This window comes from Anomaloglossus baeobatrachus, chromosome 10 (assembly GCF_048569485.1).
Source record: "Anomaloglossus baeobatrachus isolate aAnoBae1 chromosome 10, aAnoBae1.hap1, whole genome shotgun sequence".
Taxonomy (NCBI): Eukaryota; Metazoa; Chordata; class Amphibia; order Anura; family Aromobatidae; genus Anomaloglossus; species Anomaloglossus baeobatrachus.
This window is the reverse complement of record NC_134362.1, coordinates 184,922,348-184,938,408: the sequence shown is the minus strand read 5'-3', so window position 1 is coordinate 184,938,408 and position 16,061 is coordinate 184,922,348. Positions and strand designations below refer to the sequence as shown.

The window sequence follows — 16,061 nt, the reverse complement described above, 5'->3', positions numbered from 1 at the left end:
TGCAGGGACTCATCGGAGGGAGGCGGTGGGGGCTCCCCCCCCCCCCCACGTGAGCGGCGCCTCCGGAGATCCAGACCGCCGGAGCGGTTATCCCCTGAGGTGACTCCCCGGGCCCAGCGACGCACTAGAAGCCCCTCCGGGGACCCTCCAGGCCGGGCGCCATGTGCAAAAAAGTCCAGCAGGCCCCGGTCTGGGAGGAATTCAAGAGTGCGGCCGGGTCCAGCGGTGGAGAGCAGGCCTCTGCTGGAGTTGGGGGCGGGGCCTGCTCCCGCTGTGTCAACGGTGGATGTCGGAGCTGCGGCGGGGCGCTCTGGTGATGTGCCGGCCGAGTGCCCTGAGCCCTGTCTGCGGTGGAGGTCAGATGAGGGGGCGGGCCCTAGCAGAGGGGGCGGATCACGACGGCTGGGATCTGTAGTGCACCGGGCCTGGCGTGCAGGGCCCTCATCAGCAGAGGCCCCGAATGACGGGGGGGCCCCGTGGAGTGGGATGTGGGAGCTGCGTCGGCAGGATCCAGAGGACCGCAGACAGCCCCCTGTGGCAGCCGGCTGGGGGGGCGGACATCAGCCACAGGATCAGCTCCTGGAGGGATCTTCCGGCCCTGCAGCAGCAGGGGCCAACGGCGGCGAAGCGGAGGTGCGGAGCCAGGAGTCTACTGAGCAGCCGGTGGGACGTCAGGAGTCTGGTAGTCCGGCTGACGGGGCCGCTACCCTCGTGCAGCCCGGTGAGTATGGTTCTATGTCCTGTTTGTCTGCCCAGTATTGTCAGGTACAGAACGCAAGGGGGGATGTAGGTCACCCAGGGTTTAGGCAGGGGATACCCACGGGGGGTGGAGAATGTGTCAGGAAGGGGGGATGTAGTAGAGCTTATAGGTTGTGTGCGTACGTTGCTGGAGCGGATTGGGGGGGCACGGGAACACTCAGGGCCAGTGGGGGCTTGGATTAATCCACCTCCCTTGGGCATTAGTGAAACGCCGGTGGCGGGTATTGCTTCCCCGGTGTCAGTATCGGTTCAGACGGAAAAGAATAAGGAGGACAGGCTTCATTTGGATGATCGGGCGCGGGGCGAGGTTTTCGTCTGTTTTGAGGGTCCCTTGGGTTCCCATCTTAAGACAGAGGTGAAGGAGAAGATATGGAAGGATGAATACGTAGAGATCTTCTCCCTGCTGCCGTTGGCAAAATTTAATTTGGACAAAGGTAAAAAGGATGAGAGCACGAAAGAGGAGGAAAAGAAGCGGCGATGGCGCTTGATCCCTCAGACGTTCACTAATTGGTTGCAGGCTTTTGCTATTTTGGCGAGTGTGATAGGCGAGAAGGCGCCGGAGAACTGTTCACATTTGTTCTGCTATATGGACTCTATTGGTGAGGCTTACAGGGTATATGGGGGACAGACATGGCTTAGGTATGACGAACAGTTTCGTCAGCGGAAAGCCGTTCGACCTTCTATTAGATGGGACCAAAAGGACATCGGGTTGTGGTTACGGGTTATGGCGCCGTCGAGATATGGCCAGCCCTTTCAGGGCGGGGCCGGGTCTGCCGGCCAGTCCGGAACACAGGGTGCCGGTAGTCAACAAGGTCAGGGGGGTTCACAAAAGCCCGGCGTGTGTTGGCAATTCAATGAGGGGCAATGCAAGTTCGGGGCAACCTGCCGTTTTAAGCACCTCTGTACCCATTGTAATGGGACCTCACATGGAGCGGCAAAGTGCTTTAAGAAAGGCAAATCCAAGCCCGGCACCACTCATACCCAAGGGTCTGACGCCGGTGAGCTTAGCCGCGATGCTTCCGTACCTAAATAGGTACCCTGATAGGGAGAAAGCTGAAGTTTTGCGGTTGGGATTTGGGGAGGGTTTCAGAATTCCGGCTCCCACTTTTAATGTGCCGGCGGCGACGAAGAACCTTTTGTCAGCTTACCAGCATTCGGGGGTTGTGGCCGAAAAGTTAGGCAAGGAAGTGGCCTTGGGGAGGATGGCGGGGCCGTTCCAGGCCCCTCCTTTTCCTGATCTAGTGGTCTCGCCGTTGGGGGTGGTGCCAAAAAAGGAGCCGGGAAAATTCCGGCTGATTCACCATCCGTCTTACCCAAGAGGTAGGTCGGTAAATGACGGGATACCGGCTGAACTGTGTTCGGTGGTTTATACGTCATTTGATGAGGCCACAAGCTGGGTAAAAAAATGTGGAAAGGGAGCACTTATGGCTAAGACAGATATTGAATCAGCTTTTCGGCTTTTGCCAGTGCATGCAGATTGTGTCCGGTTGTTGGGTTGCTTTTGGGAGGGGGCGTATTTTGTAGATCGCTGTTTGCCCATGGGGTGCTCAATCTCATGCGCATTTTTCGAAACGTTTAGTTGCTTTTTGGAGTGGGTTGTTCGGGACGTTTCAGGCTTGTCAGCATTGGTACATTACCTCGATGATTTTTTGTGTGTAGGTCCTGCCGATTCGGCTCAGTGTGCCAGGATTTTGGCAACTATGGAGTGGGTTGCGGACCAATTTGGGGTCCCCCTGGCGCCTGAAAAAACGGTGGGACCAACTACTAGTTTAAGTTTTCTGGGCATTGTAATCGATTCAGTGGCCTGGGAAGTCCGGCTTCCTGAGGACAAGGTTGCGGCCATGAGGGACGAGGTGGCAAGGGCACGATGGGTGAAGAAACTGCAATTAAGGGAAGTGCAGTCCCTACTGGGAAAACTTAACTTTGCTTGTAGGGTGATGCCAATGGGCCGGATTTTTTCGCGACAACTGGCCAGGGCAACGGCGGGGGTGCTTGCTCCGCACCATTACGTTCGGTTATCAGCAGACCACAAAGCGGACTTAGCAGTGTGGGGACAGTTTTTGGAACACTACAACGGTCGTTCCCTGATAATGATGGATGCAGTGGACAATTTTGACTTGGAGTTGTTTACGGATGCGGCGGGCAGTTCAGGTTTCGGAGCTTTCTTCCAGGGTCAGTGGTGTGTGGGTCGGTGGCCGGCCAACTGGACGGCTGAAGGCCTGACAAAGAATGTGGCGCTGTTGGAAATTTTTCCAATAATGGTGGCACTTCATCTTTGGAGAGGCCAGTTGGCAAACAAGAAGATTCGTTTTAACTGTGACAACATGGGGGTGGTGCTGGCGATTAATCAGTTTTCGGCGTCCTCTCCTCCGGTCGTTCGGGTGTTGCGGGAATTGGTATTGGTTTGTCTGCAAATTAACGCATGTATTACGGCGACTCATGTGCCAGGTGTTCAGAACCTAATAGCTGATTCCCTCTCTCGTTTTCAGTGGGATCGGTTCCGGGTTTGCGCACCAGAGGCAGAGTCCAGTGGGTTGGAGTGCCCAGCACACCTTTGGAACGTGGTCTTCGGGCAGCGGGACCGCTAATTCGGGCGTCCTTGTCGGGTAACACGTGGACAGCGTATCAGGCAGCATGGGGGCTGTGGGAACAATGGTTACAGGGTGGGGATTTTTCTGAAGAGGATCAGTTGGGTATATTGTTGGAAAAGTTGGGGGAAGCGGCAGTAGCAGGGTGGTCGGTTGCGAAGGCAAATCGTTTCATGGCAGGGTTAGCATTTGGTTTTCGGTTAAGAGGGTTACGAGATTTAACTAAGTGTTTTTTGGTTGTCCAGGCGTTGAAGGGTTTTAGAAGAGGACGAAAGCTATTGGATGGTAGACGACCAGTGTCATTCGGATTATTGGAACGGCTGGGTGGGGTGTTGGGGGAGGTCTGTACATCTCCGTTTGAGGAACATTTGTTTAGGTTAGCGTTTTCCTTGGCGTTTTTTGGAGCACTGCGGGTTGGGGAATTGGTATCTCCCAGTAAGGTGTCCCCCGGGGGTTTGAGTCGTGGTGACATTATGGCGGTGGACAGGGGAATTGAATTTTGGATAAGTAAATCTAAAACTGATCAACGGGGGGCAGGGAAGCGAGTGTGTTTGGGAGCGGTTAGGGGATCGGATATGTGCCCGTTGAGGTGTTTCAAGAATTTTGAACAGATTCGTAAAAAGGTGGACGGCCCGCTGTTATGTCATGACGACGGGTCTTTCTTATCACGATATCAGTTTGTGAGTGTTTTCAGGGCGTGTTTGAAGGCCTTGGGGTTAGACCCTAAGTCTTTCGGATCGCATTCTTTTCGCATAGGGGCGGCAACAGAAGCATCCATGTGCGGTTTGTCTGAAGACGCGGTTAAACAGATTGGTAGGTGGAAGTCGGGGCGTTTTAAGTTGTACGTCCGCCCCCAGGCGGTGGTCGGAAACTGAGTGGGGACTCTTACGGTGAATGGGGGGGGGGGGGGGGCGGCCGGGGTGTGGGTGTTTCGTTTGAGGGTATCAGGCACTAAAATGGTTGTTTGTTTGTGCTTTTGTATTGCAGAAACACCCCTTCCCTCCCCCCCCGCTGGTCTGGATCTTGGGCCATTCTTACGTGTATTGGGGAGCCCGGCGAGCGGATGCGAGAAGGAACGGGAGACAGTTAGGCTTCGCCAGGGACGTGGCTCTCGTACGATGGCTCGGGGTTCGGGGGTTAGGGTGGAGCGGGGTGTTACAAGAGGTGCATAAATATGCCCGATTAGACAGGCCTCCTGAAGTGTTGGTCTTACACGTTGGGGGGGAACGATCTAGGGAAAAGGCCTTTCAGAATCCTAATAAAAGACATCAAGCACGACTTGTTGCGGCTATGGGTGTCTTTTCCAGGGATTACGGTAGTTTGGTCAGAGATGGTGGCGAGAAGGAGTTGGCGGAAGGCGCGGTCTGTTGAGAGGCTGAACAAGGCGCGGGCGAAGGTTAATAGGGCGATTTCAAAGTTTGTTAGTCGGAATGGGGGTGTTTGTATCCGGCATGTGGAGTTGGAAAGGACGGAAGAGGAATTTTGGTTGGCGGATGGGGTACACTTAAATGCGGTAGGGATCGATTTGTGGACCCTCGGCTTGCAGGGAGGTATTGAAAGGGCCCTGAGGTTGAGGGGGGTCTCAGGCACTTGAAGGTTATCAAGGTGCCTTCGTTGTGGCGTGTTATTGGTGGGTCCTTGAAGTTGGTTTAAAATTGTTCGGGGAATCCATACGGGTGTGGATCCCCTCATTGGCATAATTGCTGGTCACCTGGTGATTTGGAGGGGAATCCCGACGGGGATATCGGGGCCCCTGTGGGTGTGTTGGGGTTAACGAAGGATTAACCCTTACAGTTTGGTGCGCCTGAGCCAGTGTGGGTAACGGCTGGGAGCAAGTTGGTTTTATGGTTCGGTTTATGGGGATCACCAGGGTTGTAGCTTCAAGGACCTTACCATATTGCAATTTTATTGGTTATGTATTTATGTTAATAAAATGGCTGCTATGGCCAGAATTATCCAAAAGATATTCGGTGTCTGCGTAGTCATTTTAGATAAGAATGGGAATGGTGGAAGGAGACGGGAGGAAGACCGGAGTCAGCAATTCCAGGGTCACGTGAGTGCAATATACAATACATATTGAGAAAATATTGCCAAGATATTATAGCGAAATGGATAGACATTATTTCACAGCACAAAATATATGCACATCTATGACAAATAGCATGACAAGCATAACATATGTCAAACATAGACATGCTGCGACTGCATGTAATCTAAGTGTAATATACAATACATATTAGAAGAGCATTGCCAAGATATTATAGCAAAAAAGAGATAAACATAATTTCATTCCAACACAATATATTTGCAGTCCAGTGTCCATGTCGTTATTTGATAGAGGAAAATCCTCAATTCTCATATGCCACATTTCAACTCGAGAGTTTGAAAAAGAAACAGGATCGAAGCTGTTATTTTCCAGGGAACATATAAAGAAAGAAGGGAACAAAGTAAATAAAAAGAAACTCACATAAATTTAAAAATGTAAAAACACCCAACTCACATAGATCAAAAAGGGGAACAAACCCACAAAAAGTGGAGCGATGTCACAAAAAGGAGGCAAAGCTTAAAGCCTCATTGAGACCTGACGGGGTGACTGTACCCAGTGTCACCATCCATCTTGTCTCACGCTGGGCTAGCCTTCTCTTGATATTGCCACCTCTAATGCCACCATGGACTACTTCAATCCCACGTATAAGTAGGGATTTCGGATCACACCCATGGTGGGCCTTAAAATGGCGTGGAATAGTTTTCAAGGAAGCGATATCAACCACAGTCTTAGCCGCAACAATGTCTCTTACATGTTCTCGGACGCGAACACGTAGTTCACGTGACGTTAGGCCAATATAAATCAATGGGCACCCACAAACCGCATAATAAATGAAGTTTGAGGTGCCACATGAAATATATTCCCTGATGCGATATTCACGCGTCCCGTCAGCTGACGAGAATACCGAACTGCATAAGACATTGCTGCATGAAAGGCAATGGCCACGAAGAAAGCAACCAACCCGAGGATTCGTAAGACCTAAGAAACTAGAAGCCGGCAGAACATAATGGCTTCTGACCAATACATCACGTAAATTAGCCGATCTCCTAGCCGTCATTAAAGGGGAAACCGGAAGAGAGTCCCTCAAAAGGGGATCGGATGTTAAAATCGACCAGTGGCGGTTCAGAATAGCACGAATATTGTGCCATTCATGGTTAAAGGTAGTAATGAATCTAACCGCAGGGCACTCTACTTTGTCTTTGTGTCTCGTCAGGAGGAGTTGGGATCTTGGAGTATTTTTAGCCCTAAGGTAACCCTTCTTAATACTGCGATTACTATACCCTCTTTCTTGGAATCGAAGTGTAAGGTCTGCAGCCTGCTCCTCAAATTTTTGATCTGATGAACAGATTCTCTTCATTCTCAGGAACTGTCCGGTGGGGACAGCGCGAATAGTGGATAAGTTATGAGCAGACGATGCATGAAGTAACGCATTAACAGATGTCCATGTCTGACATATGTTATGTTACCTGTCATGGATGTGCGAATGCGCGCATTGTGCCTCGGGTCCGCCTTCCCCCCGGCCATCTCTGGGTGGCGTGTGCGCATGCGCGGGTGCTATGGAGACGCGTCTCTGCTCCCGCGCGTGCGCTGATGCCATGACGGCCTGGTGGGGTTTCCGGATCTCGGGAGCGCCATGTGCGCATGCGCCGCTTGAATGCCCTGACAGGATACAGCTGATTCTATGGGACTGGCGGCTATTTAAACATGCCGATTTTTATGATCAGTCACTCCCTGACGAAGCAACAGTACACAAGTGGTTTTGTGAAACGTACGTTGGAGTTTTTCCTGGGGTTTAACCCTTTCTCATCTGACTAACCTGCCAGCAATTTCCTTTGCAAAGTGTGGTATGTACGGGGTTCCTGTGGCACATATGCCTTTACTGCTCTGACATTTTTATGAGATTGATGCAGCGTGCAATATATAAGTGCTTGGCAGTATTTGGCATTGTAGGGACAGGACCCCCCTGCAGCCACTATATATACTAAGACCTATATATTTCCCTTTTTTATGTGATGAGTGTCTGCTAGGGATACATAATGATTAACGCAAGCCTTTTGGTTGCGGATACTGTTTAGATGTACACATCGGTGTTTGATTGGTTCTAATAAAAACAAAACATTTTTTTGTGCCTGGTGTCTATTTTGAGTCCTGCTGATGTAAATTCTATACAAAAATAACTCTCTTATAAGACAAGTATTGTGTCCTTTATATAGCAGGTACATGTAGATCTCGGGTACAATTTTTCATTGTGTATTTTTCAAACACCTTTGTCAGTAGTGGACATACATTGTATATTTATGTTTATTTCTGGAACTATGTGGTATGACACTTTCACATCATTCCCCGGTATAGTAGTAGGATTCTCTGTAAGGGCTCTGGCAGGTTATGTATGTGCCTTTTAATATCCTCCCTCTTGGCCTCACTTTGTTCATACATTGTATATACTTGTATATGTATTTTTTCATCACTTTTCTGGTATAGAAAATACATCAATAAATACGTATGGAAAATACATATTGTTTGAAGCATTTCTACTCGTTTCCTCCTGTTTTTGACCTTGCCAAACCTGCCTCCCCGTCACCTCACCGGGCCCCGGGACCACCAACACCTACCCACGGAGGGGGGGAAACAACATCCCAGCTGCTCCCTACCATCGCTCCTGGGATCCCCGTCACCAGCAGCGGTGGTGCCCAACCTCACCACAACCCGTGGGTGGCGTCACGGACCAAACCCCCAAACCAAACTACCCCCTTTCACTCCATGACGAGGAGCGCCGCTCGAGTCCCCAGATCCGGCCCACCGCTCGAGCCACCGAGCAGCTATCGCAGCAGCGCCGGACCCGAGCGTTGGTGAGCGCAGCGGCGTCCTCCCCACCCACGATACTACCATGCTCAGGTGCTCAGTACTGGTAACTAGTGATGAGCGGGCACTACCATGCTCGGGTGCTCAGTACTCGTAACTAGTGATGAGCGGGCACTACCATCCTCGTGTGCTCAGTACTGGTAACTAGTGATGAGCGGGCACTACCATGCTCGGGTGCTCAGTACTGGTAACTAGTGATGAGCGGGCACTACCATGCTCAGGTGCTCGGTACTTGTAGCTAGTGATGAGCGGGCACTACCATGCTCGGGTGCTCAGTACTCGTAACTAGTGATGAGCGGGCACTACCATGCTCGGGTGCTCAGTACTGGTAACTAGTGATGAGCGGGCACTACCATGCTCGGGTGCTCAGTACTCGTAACTAGTGATGAGCGGGCACTACTATGCTTGGGTGCTCAGTACTCGTAACTAGTGAGGAGCGGGCACTACCATGCTCGGGTGCTCAGTACTCATAACTAGTGATGAGTGGGCACTACCATGCTCGGGTGCTCAGTACTCGTAACTAGTGATGAGCGGGCACTACCATGCTCGGGTGCTCAGTACTCGTAGCTAGTGATGAGCGGGCACTACCATGCTCAGGTGCTCGGTACTTGTAGCTAGTGATGAGCGGGCACTACCATGCTCGGGTGCTCAGTACTCGTAACTAGTGATGAGCGGGAACTACTATGCTTGGGTGCTCAGTACTCGTAACTAGTGAGGAGCGGGCACTACCATGCTCGGGTGCTCAGTACTCATAACTAGTGATGAGCGGGCACTGCCATGCTCGGGTGCTCAGTACTCGTAACTAGTGATGAGCGGGCACTACCATGCTCGGGTGCTCAGTACTCGTAGCTAGTGATGAGCGGGCACTACCATGCTCAGGTGCTCGGTACTTGTAGCTAGTGATGAGCGGGCACTACCATGCTCGGGTGCTCAGTACTGGTAACTAGTGATGAGCGGGCACTACCATGCTCGGGTGCTCAGTACTTGTAACTAGTGATGAGCGGGCACTACCATGCTCAGGTGCTCAGTACTCGTAACTAGTGATGAGCGGGCACTACCATGCTCAGGTGCTCTGTACTTGTAACTAGTGATGAGTGGGCACTACCATGCTCGGGTGCTCAGTACTCGTAGCTAGTGATGAGCGGGCACTACCATGCTCAGGTGCTCGGTACTTGTAGCTAGTGATGAGCGGGCACTACCATGCTCGGGTGGTCAGTACTGGTAACTAGTGATGAGCGGGCACTACCATGCTCAGGTGCTCAGTACTCGTAACTAGTGATGAGCGGGCACTACCATGCTCGGGTGCTCAGTACTGGTAACTAGTGATGAGCGGGCACTACCATGCTCGGGTGCTCAGTACTTGTAACTAGTGATGAGCGGGCACTACCATGCTCAGGTGCTCAGTACTCGTAACTAGTGATGAGCGGGCACTACCATGCTCGGGTGCTCGGTACTTGTAACTAGTGATGAGCGGGCACTACCATGCTCAGGTGCTCTGTACTCGTAACTAGTGATGAGTGCTATTCTGCTCTACTCGTAACTAGCAGATGGATGATGAGATGGGCGTGACTTGAGTATTCGAATATAATATCAATAGAAGAGTTTCCAGAAAAATGTTTGCGTTCTCCATTGACTGTCATTAGTCAGGTACTGCAGTCGCGCCCATCTTAGTATCCAACTTCTGGTTACGAGTACTGGCATCTGAGCATGGTAGTGCCCGCTCATAACTAACGGAGACGTCTCTGATCTCCCATGATGGGATTGGTGCAGCTCCAATAGATCCTCAGAGTAGCCATAAGTAATGGGTGGCCATCACATAACATATGCAGCTGTGGGTGATAATCCTCGTACTGTGGCCATCAATGCAACACTTGGTCTGTGCGACGCACTCAGTCGCATGAATGTGTGTGGAAATGGCTGGGTGAAGTGTTTGTCGTGCGCCTTGTGATGGTCTTACGTGTCTCATTGCAGGCTTTTTGGGCTGAAAGACATAATCATCCACACTAACTGCACGGGCAGCGTGGACGAGCTGATCCTCAACCAGAATCACGACTGGCCGGTGTATGTCAATCCGGGGATATTGCTTCTCCTGTACTACGCAGTGATCTCTGTGCTGAAGCTGAAGACCCCCACCATAGAGAGGGTATGTGGGTGGGTGGGTGTCACAAAAATAAATCCGCCTAGTCTGACAATCTCCCGATACTGATGACACCTTGTATCCCTCAGAAGGGGGATGGAGTGGAGACGGGAGCAGCGGACCCCCAAAAGTCTGCAGAGGAAAACCTGGAAATGGCAGATGTGGAGTCGTGGACAAAGGAAAGATACAGTGTTGTCGAGGAGACAAAGGTGAGACGTGGCCGAGCATTGCTTTATATTCATTCCATGCCCCCCAAAAAACTAAAACTGTTCCTCATGCTCTTCTTCCTCAGCCCATGTTACCGCAGACGAGCGAAGCTGCAGACCCCGATCCACAGAACTGCACCGTCCACGTCATCCAGCCGGAGTCCAGGCATAACCCAGGTATGTACTGTATACTGCCAAACACTATCCGCCACAGAGAATGGTGGCACATTTTTTATTTTTTATTATTTATAATAATAATAATAATAATATATAATAATATTAAATATTATTTTTTATTATAGCGCCATTAAGTCCATGGCGCTTTACATGGACGTATTGATATGGATCTATAGGCACATGTACTCCAGGAAAACTGACAACTTTTCTGTAGAGATCCGATGTGCCAATCATAAGAAATCTAGGGAAGAAGCCGTATGCAAATTAGTCTGTAAGTGCACTGGGGGTGTGTCAATGCACTTAGAAGAAGCAGAACCCCGTGTATTGACTCCGCCTGCTTTGCATATGGCCTTTACACTAGGTGTTTTTTGACGATTGGTACACCGAATGTCTACAAAAAGACGTTTTCTTTTTTTTTTTTTTTTGTTGTTTTTTTTTTTAGGATAATTGCTTATGCCGCCGCTTCCATATGTAAAACAAATTACAGCTTCCTCTTAATTTTATTATATGCTGATGCACTTTTGTTACTCTGTATTCAGACGAACAATGGGAAACTCATTCATTACAGACATTTTGCATCTGATTATTGTCAATTTTTCACAAATCAATTGACTTGGAGGGACCTGCCCGAAAATCAGACCAAGTATTGTATGTCTATGCACAGAAATGGGATGGCCTATGTGGACTATTAAGGAATCTGTCCTTTTAGTTTTGCCATGCACGGAAATGGCATGGCCTACATGGACTATTAGGGAATCTGTCCCTTTTTTTTTTTTTGCATGACCTATATAGATTATTAAGAAATCTGTCACTTTTTGTTTGCCATGCACAGAAATGGCATGGACTATTTGGGAATCTGTCACTTTTTTTGCATGGTCTATATGGACTATTAGGGAATCTGTCCCTTTTTTGCCATGCACAGAAATGGTATGGCCTATATAGACTATTAGGGAATCTGTCCCTTTTTTTTTTTTTTTGCATAACCTATATGGATTATTAGGGAATCTGTCACGTCTTGTTTGCCATGCACAGAAATGGTCTGTATGGACTATTAGGGAATCTGTCCCTTTTTTGCATGGTCTATATGGACTATTAGGGAATCTGTCCCTTTTTTGCATGGTCTATATGGACTATTAGGGAATCTGTCCCTTTTTTGCATGGTCTATATGGACTATTGGGGAATCTGATCCTTTTTTGCATGGTCTATATGGACTATTGGGGAATCTGTCCCTTTTTTGCATGGTCTATATGGACTATTGGGGAATCTGACCCTTTTTTGCATGGTCTATATGGACTATTAGGGAATCTGTCCCTTTTTTGCATGGTCTATATGGACTATTGGGGAATCTGACCCTTTTTTGCATGGTCTATATGGACTATTGTGGAATCTGTCCCTTTTTTTTGCATGGTCTATATGGACTATTGGGGAATCTGACCCTTTTTTGCATGGTCTATATGGACTTTTAGGGAATCTGACCCTTTTTTGCATGGTCTATATGGACTATTAGGGAATCTGTCCTTTTTTTGCATGGTCTATATGGACTATTGGGGAATCTGACCCTTTTTTTGCCATGCACAGAAATGGCATCATGGTCTATATGGACTATTGGAGAATCTATCACTTTTTTTTGCCATGCACAGAAATGACACGGACTATTAGGGAATCTGATTTAATCACTTCAGGATTAGTATACCTGCTGCCATGTAGTCCTCCATATTCATGAACTCTGTATTAACCCGCCCCACCCCTGATCGGCTGCTTTCTGCCTATGCACAGTGTACACAATGGTGTGGGTGGTGTTATGAGGAACTCCGCATTCAGAGAACTGCCACATTTGCAGCAGATATATGATTTTGCAAAAACTGCAGCAAGTAGCCCAGTAAGTGACACATTGCTGAATTTTCAAAAATTTCATTCAAATGCTGCAATGGAGATCAAAGGAACAATTTGTGCTGCAGATGTAATAGTGGATTTCTCTCTTTTGCAATCCAGAGGGTAAAGCAGGAGGTAAATCCACAGCAGTTTCACAATGGAAAGGTGAGAAATCACAGGTTACAGGGTGATGATTAGGGCGCTTGTAATGTGCAGGTGTAGCAGAGCCGTCACGGTTGAATTGCTGATCTGACTCCGTGAACTCGGGCTGAAGATGTCATCCTTCATATTGTGCCATTATGGTCCCGTCTGGCATCCTTGCCTGACTTGCTGGGCGAGTTTTCGGTCCAAGACTGTGGAATTGTGTTAACAGCAAATATTGCACAAAGACCTGCAAAGAAAGGTTACATTATTTGTATTTTTTTTCACTGTAATATTAATATATATATAAGAGTGTGCAAAGCAGTAATCAAAGCAAAAGGTGGCTACTTTGAAGAACCTAGAATATAAGACATATTTTCAGTTGCTTCACACTTTTTTGTTAAGTATTTCATTCCACATGTGATAATTCATAGTTTTGATGCCTTCAATGTGAATCTACAATTTTCAGAGTCATGAAAATAAAGAAAACTCTTTGAATGAGAAGGTGTGTCCAAACTTTTGGTCTGTACTGTATATATATACATATATACATATATATATATATATATATATATATATATATATATATATATATATATATATATATATATATATATATATATATATTATACTGTCACATCCATGACACCCCATGTACCTAATCTAGAAATTTCAGCGGGTAAAATCCCCTTTTTAGCTATTTTTTTACAACAAAATATCATTATTCTTAAGAAGACTCATTTTGCAACAATCTTTTATTTTTTTAATATATATATATATATATATATATATATATTAATAAATACATATATATATATATATATTGCATTTATTAATATATATGTGTGTATTAATAAATACATTATATATATATATATATATATATATATATATATATATATATATATATATATATATATATATATATATGTGTGTATATATATATATATATATATATATATATATATATATATTAATAAATACATATATATATATATATTGCATTTATTAATATATATGTGTGTATTAATAAATACATTATATATATATATATATATATATATATATATATATATATATATATATATATATATATGTGTGTATATATATATATATATATATATATATATATATATATATATATATGTATATATGTGTATATATATATATATATATATATATATATATATATATATATTAATAAATACATATATATATATATATTGCATTTATTAATATATATGTGTGTATTAATAAATACATTATATATATATATATATATATATATATATATGTATATATGTGTGTATATATATATATATATATATATATATATATATATATATATATATATATATAATATATATATATATATATATGTATATATATATATTATGTATTTATTTATATATATATATATATATTATAATATCTTTTTTTTTTTTTGAGCTCCGCTAACTTGGTGCCATGTGGCGGCCATTACTGTGCGAATCTTCCAACGCCAGTTGTTTTTCCTCGGCCCATTTTAATGGCATTTTCCACTTTCTGACTTTCTGCGCATTCCTGTGTATTTCTTAAGCAGCGAACATTTGTCACGCTTCAGTTGGCAGAGCTGGCGGCAAATCTTGTTTTATATGGAAGAAACCTCTAGTACATGATTAATATGACTTTTCCTTCTTTACAAAAGGTGCCTTTTAGCTCTTTCTGGTGATGTAAACGGCTGCAGAATTTCCATCCTGTACAATGGATGAATAAAAAAAAAAAATATACATATATTATATATGCAAAAGGTTTAGGCAGGTGTGCAAAAAATAAAAATATGCAAAAAAGTAAGAACTGACTATATAGCATTAATGTCAAGGCAGGATGAAATAGTGAGTATATGTATCATATCACCACTAAGTTAGCCATGATGGATCTACCCATATAAACCACCCACACAGTGAAATATATCAATACTGGAATATCAGCTTACCCATAGTGAATAGAGAAGACCTCCCAGGGAGCTCCGGCAGCCCCAACGCGCGTTTCGCATATAGTGGCTGACATCTCTTTGCCTTTTAAGCAGCATGAATTCTTCTAGGGACACTGCCATAGTTTTCAAAGGAATTGGACAAGATGTTTGTTACACTGCAGATCTGTGTGTTGCTTTTCCATTGGCTGCAATTCTATGAAAGCCACTTCTAGACAGAATTCTCTGAAAAGTACATGGGCTAGCAGGTCCCATTTGGTTTCTGCCAACTCTGAGCTGATAGCACTGCTGGATATCTGCTATAAAAGTGAAGTAAACATGACGTGTCTTCTTGTTATAATGACAATAGGATAGCGGAGAACCGGGGCTCTTAAGCTGTCCGTTAAGCTGGCTACCCTATGCTATCCCTAACCTCAGGGATACTCCTGATGGTAGAGAGGCCGGAGTCTCCATCGGCCCTGGTCCTGACCAGTCCTGGTCTGATTCCACCTTCCCCCAGGGAAGGATGAAACAGGAGTGTGATGGAACCCATAGATAAAGGCAGACAAGGGAAATCTGTTGCACCCATACACTCACAAAGGTAAAGACAATAAGAGATTAAGGAGGAAAAACAAGAGCAGGAAGGAAGCTACAAAACATCATGGAGTAAACTCAACACCCGCACCAAGCATTGAGCACATTTTTCACCAGTAGTTCTAGCACACCACACCTCACAGACCAACATAGTGTAAACTATAGCTGGCATGGGTGGAAGGTTTCAGCCAGCATAAATAGGAGGGGAACAGGTGTGATAGCTTTCCCCACAACATGTGACTAAGGGAGCAAACAGCCCAGCAGAGATTAACTCTTGCTAGCCTGCCTATGAATCAGCACACAGCAAGTCAACACCTAAGGCTGCCTATATTGATCCCAGACACCAGAGGAACCATTGGGTGGGGTATCAGAATCTGCAATCTGAACAGCGCCCAATGCCGCCATGACAGTCGGTGATGTTTGTGCAAAACTCCATGTGACACTTCTGCTGCATTTGTTTCTTTGGCCAACTGCGGCATCTATTGTTCTAAGCATTGCCCATTTCTAGGGGCTTCTAAACCTTTTACACAATAGTGTGTCTGTATATGTACACGTCCATATAATATGCTAGAAAATCTGAGCACAAATTAACATGTAAACTGCATTGAAGGCATCAACTTTACATTGTATCATCCATGTCGGTGTTTCATAGACTTATGAATGAATATGCTGAGCTATAAAAAAAAAGAGGAAAACCCAGTCTGATATATTGTATTTTTATTTCTC

The 16,061-nt window shown here is 46.0% G+C and overlaps 1 protein-coding gene across 3 annotated transcripts in view; it reads left to right on the top strand.

The window, feature by feature from the left end:
- Positions 1-16,061, top strand: part of PIEZO1 (piezo type mechanosensitive ion channel component 1 (Er blood group)) — a 240,675-nt gene that overhangs the window by 144,620 nt on the left and 79,994 nt on the right. For all 3 annotated transcript variants that reach the window (XM_075325894.1, XM_075325893.1, XM_075325892.1), the window contains exons 8-10: positions 10,228-10,399; positions 10,483-10,602; positions 10,686-10,776. In XM_075325894.1, the coding sequence (XP_075182009.1) occupies positions 10,228-10,399; positions 10,483-10,602; positions 10,686-10,776 (383 nt within the window). The remainder of the gene's footprint in view (positions 1-10,227; positions 10,400-10,482; positions 10,603-10,685; positions 10,777-16,061) is intronic.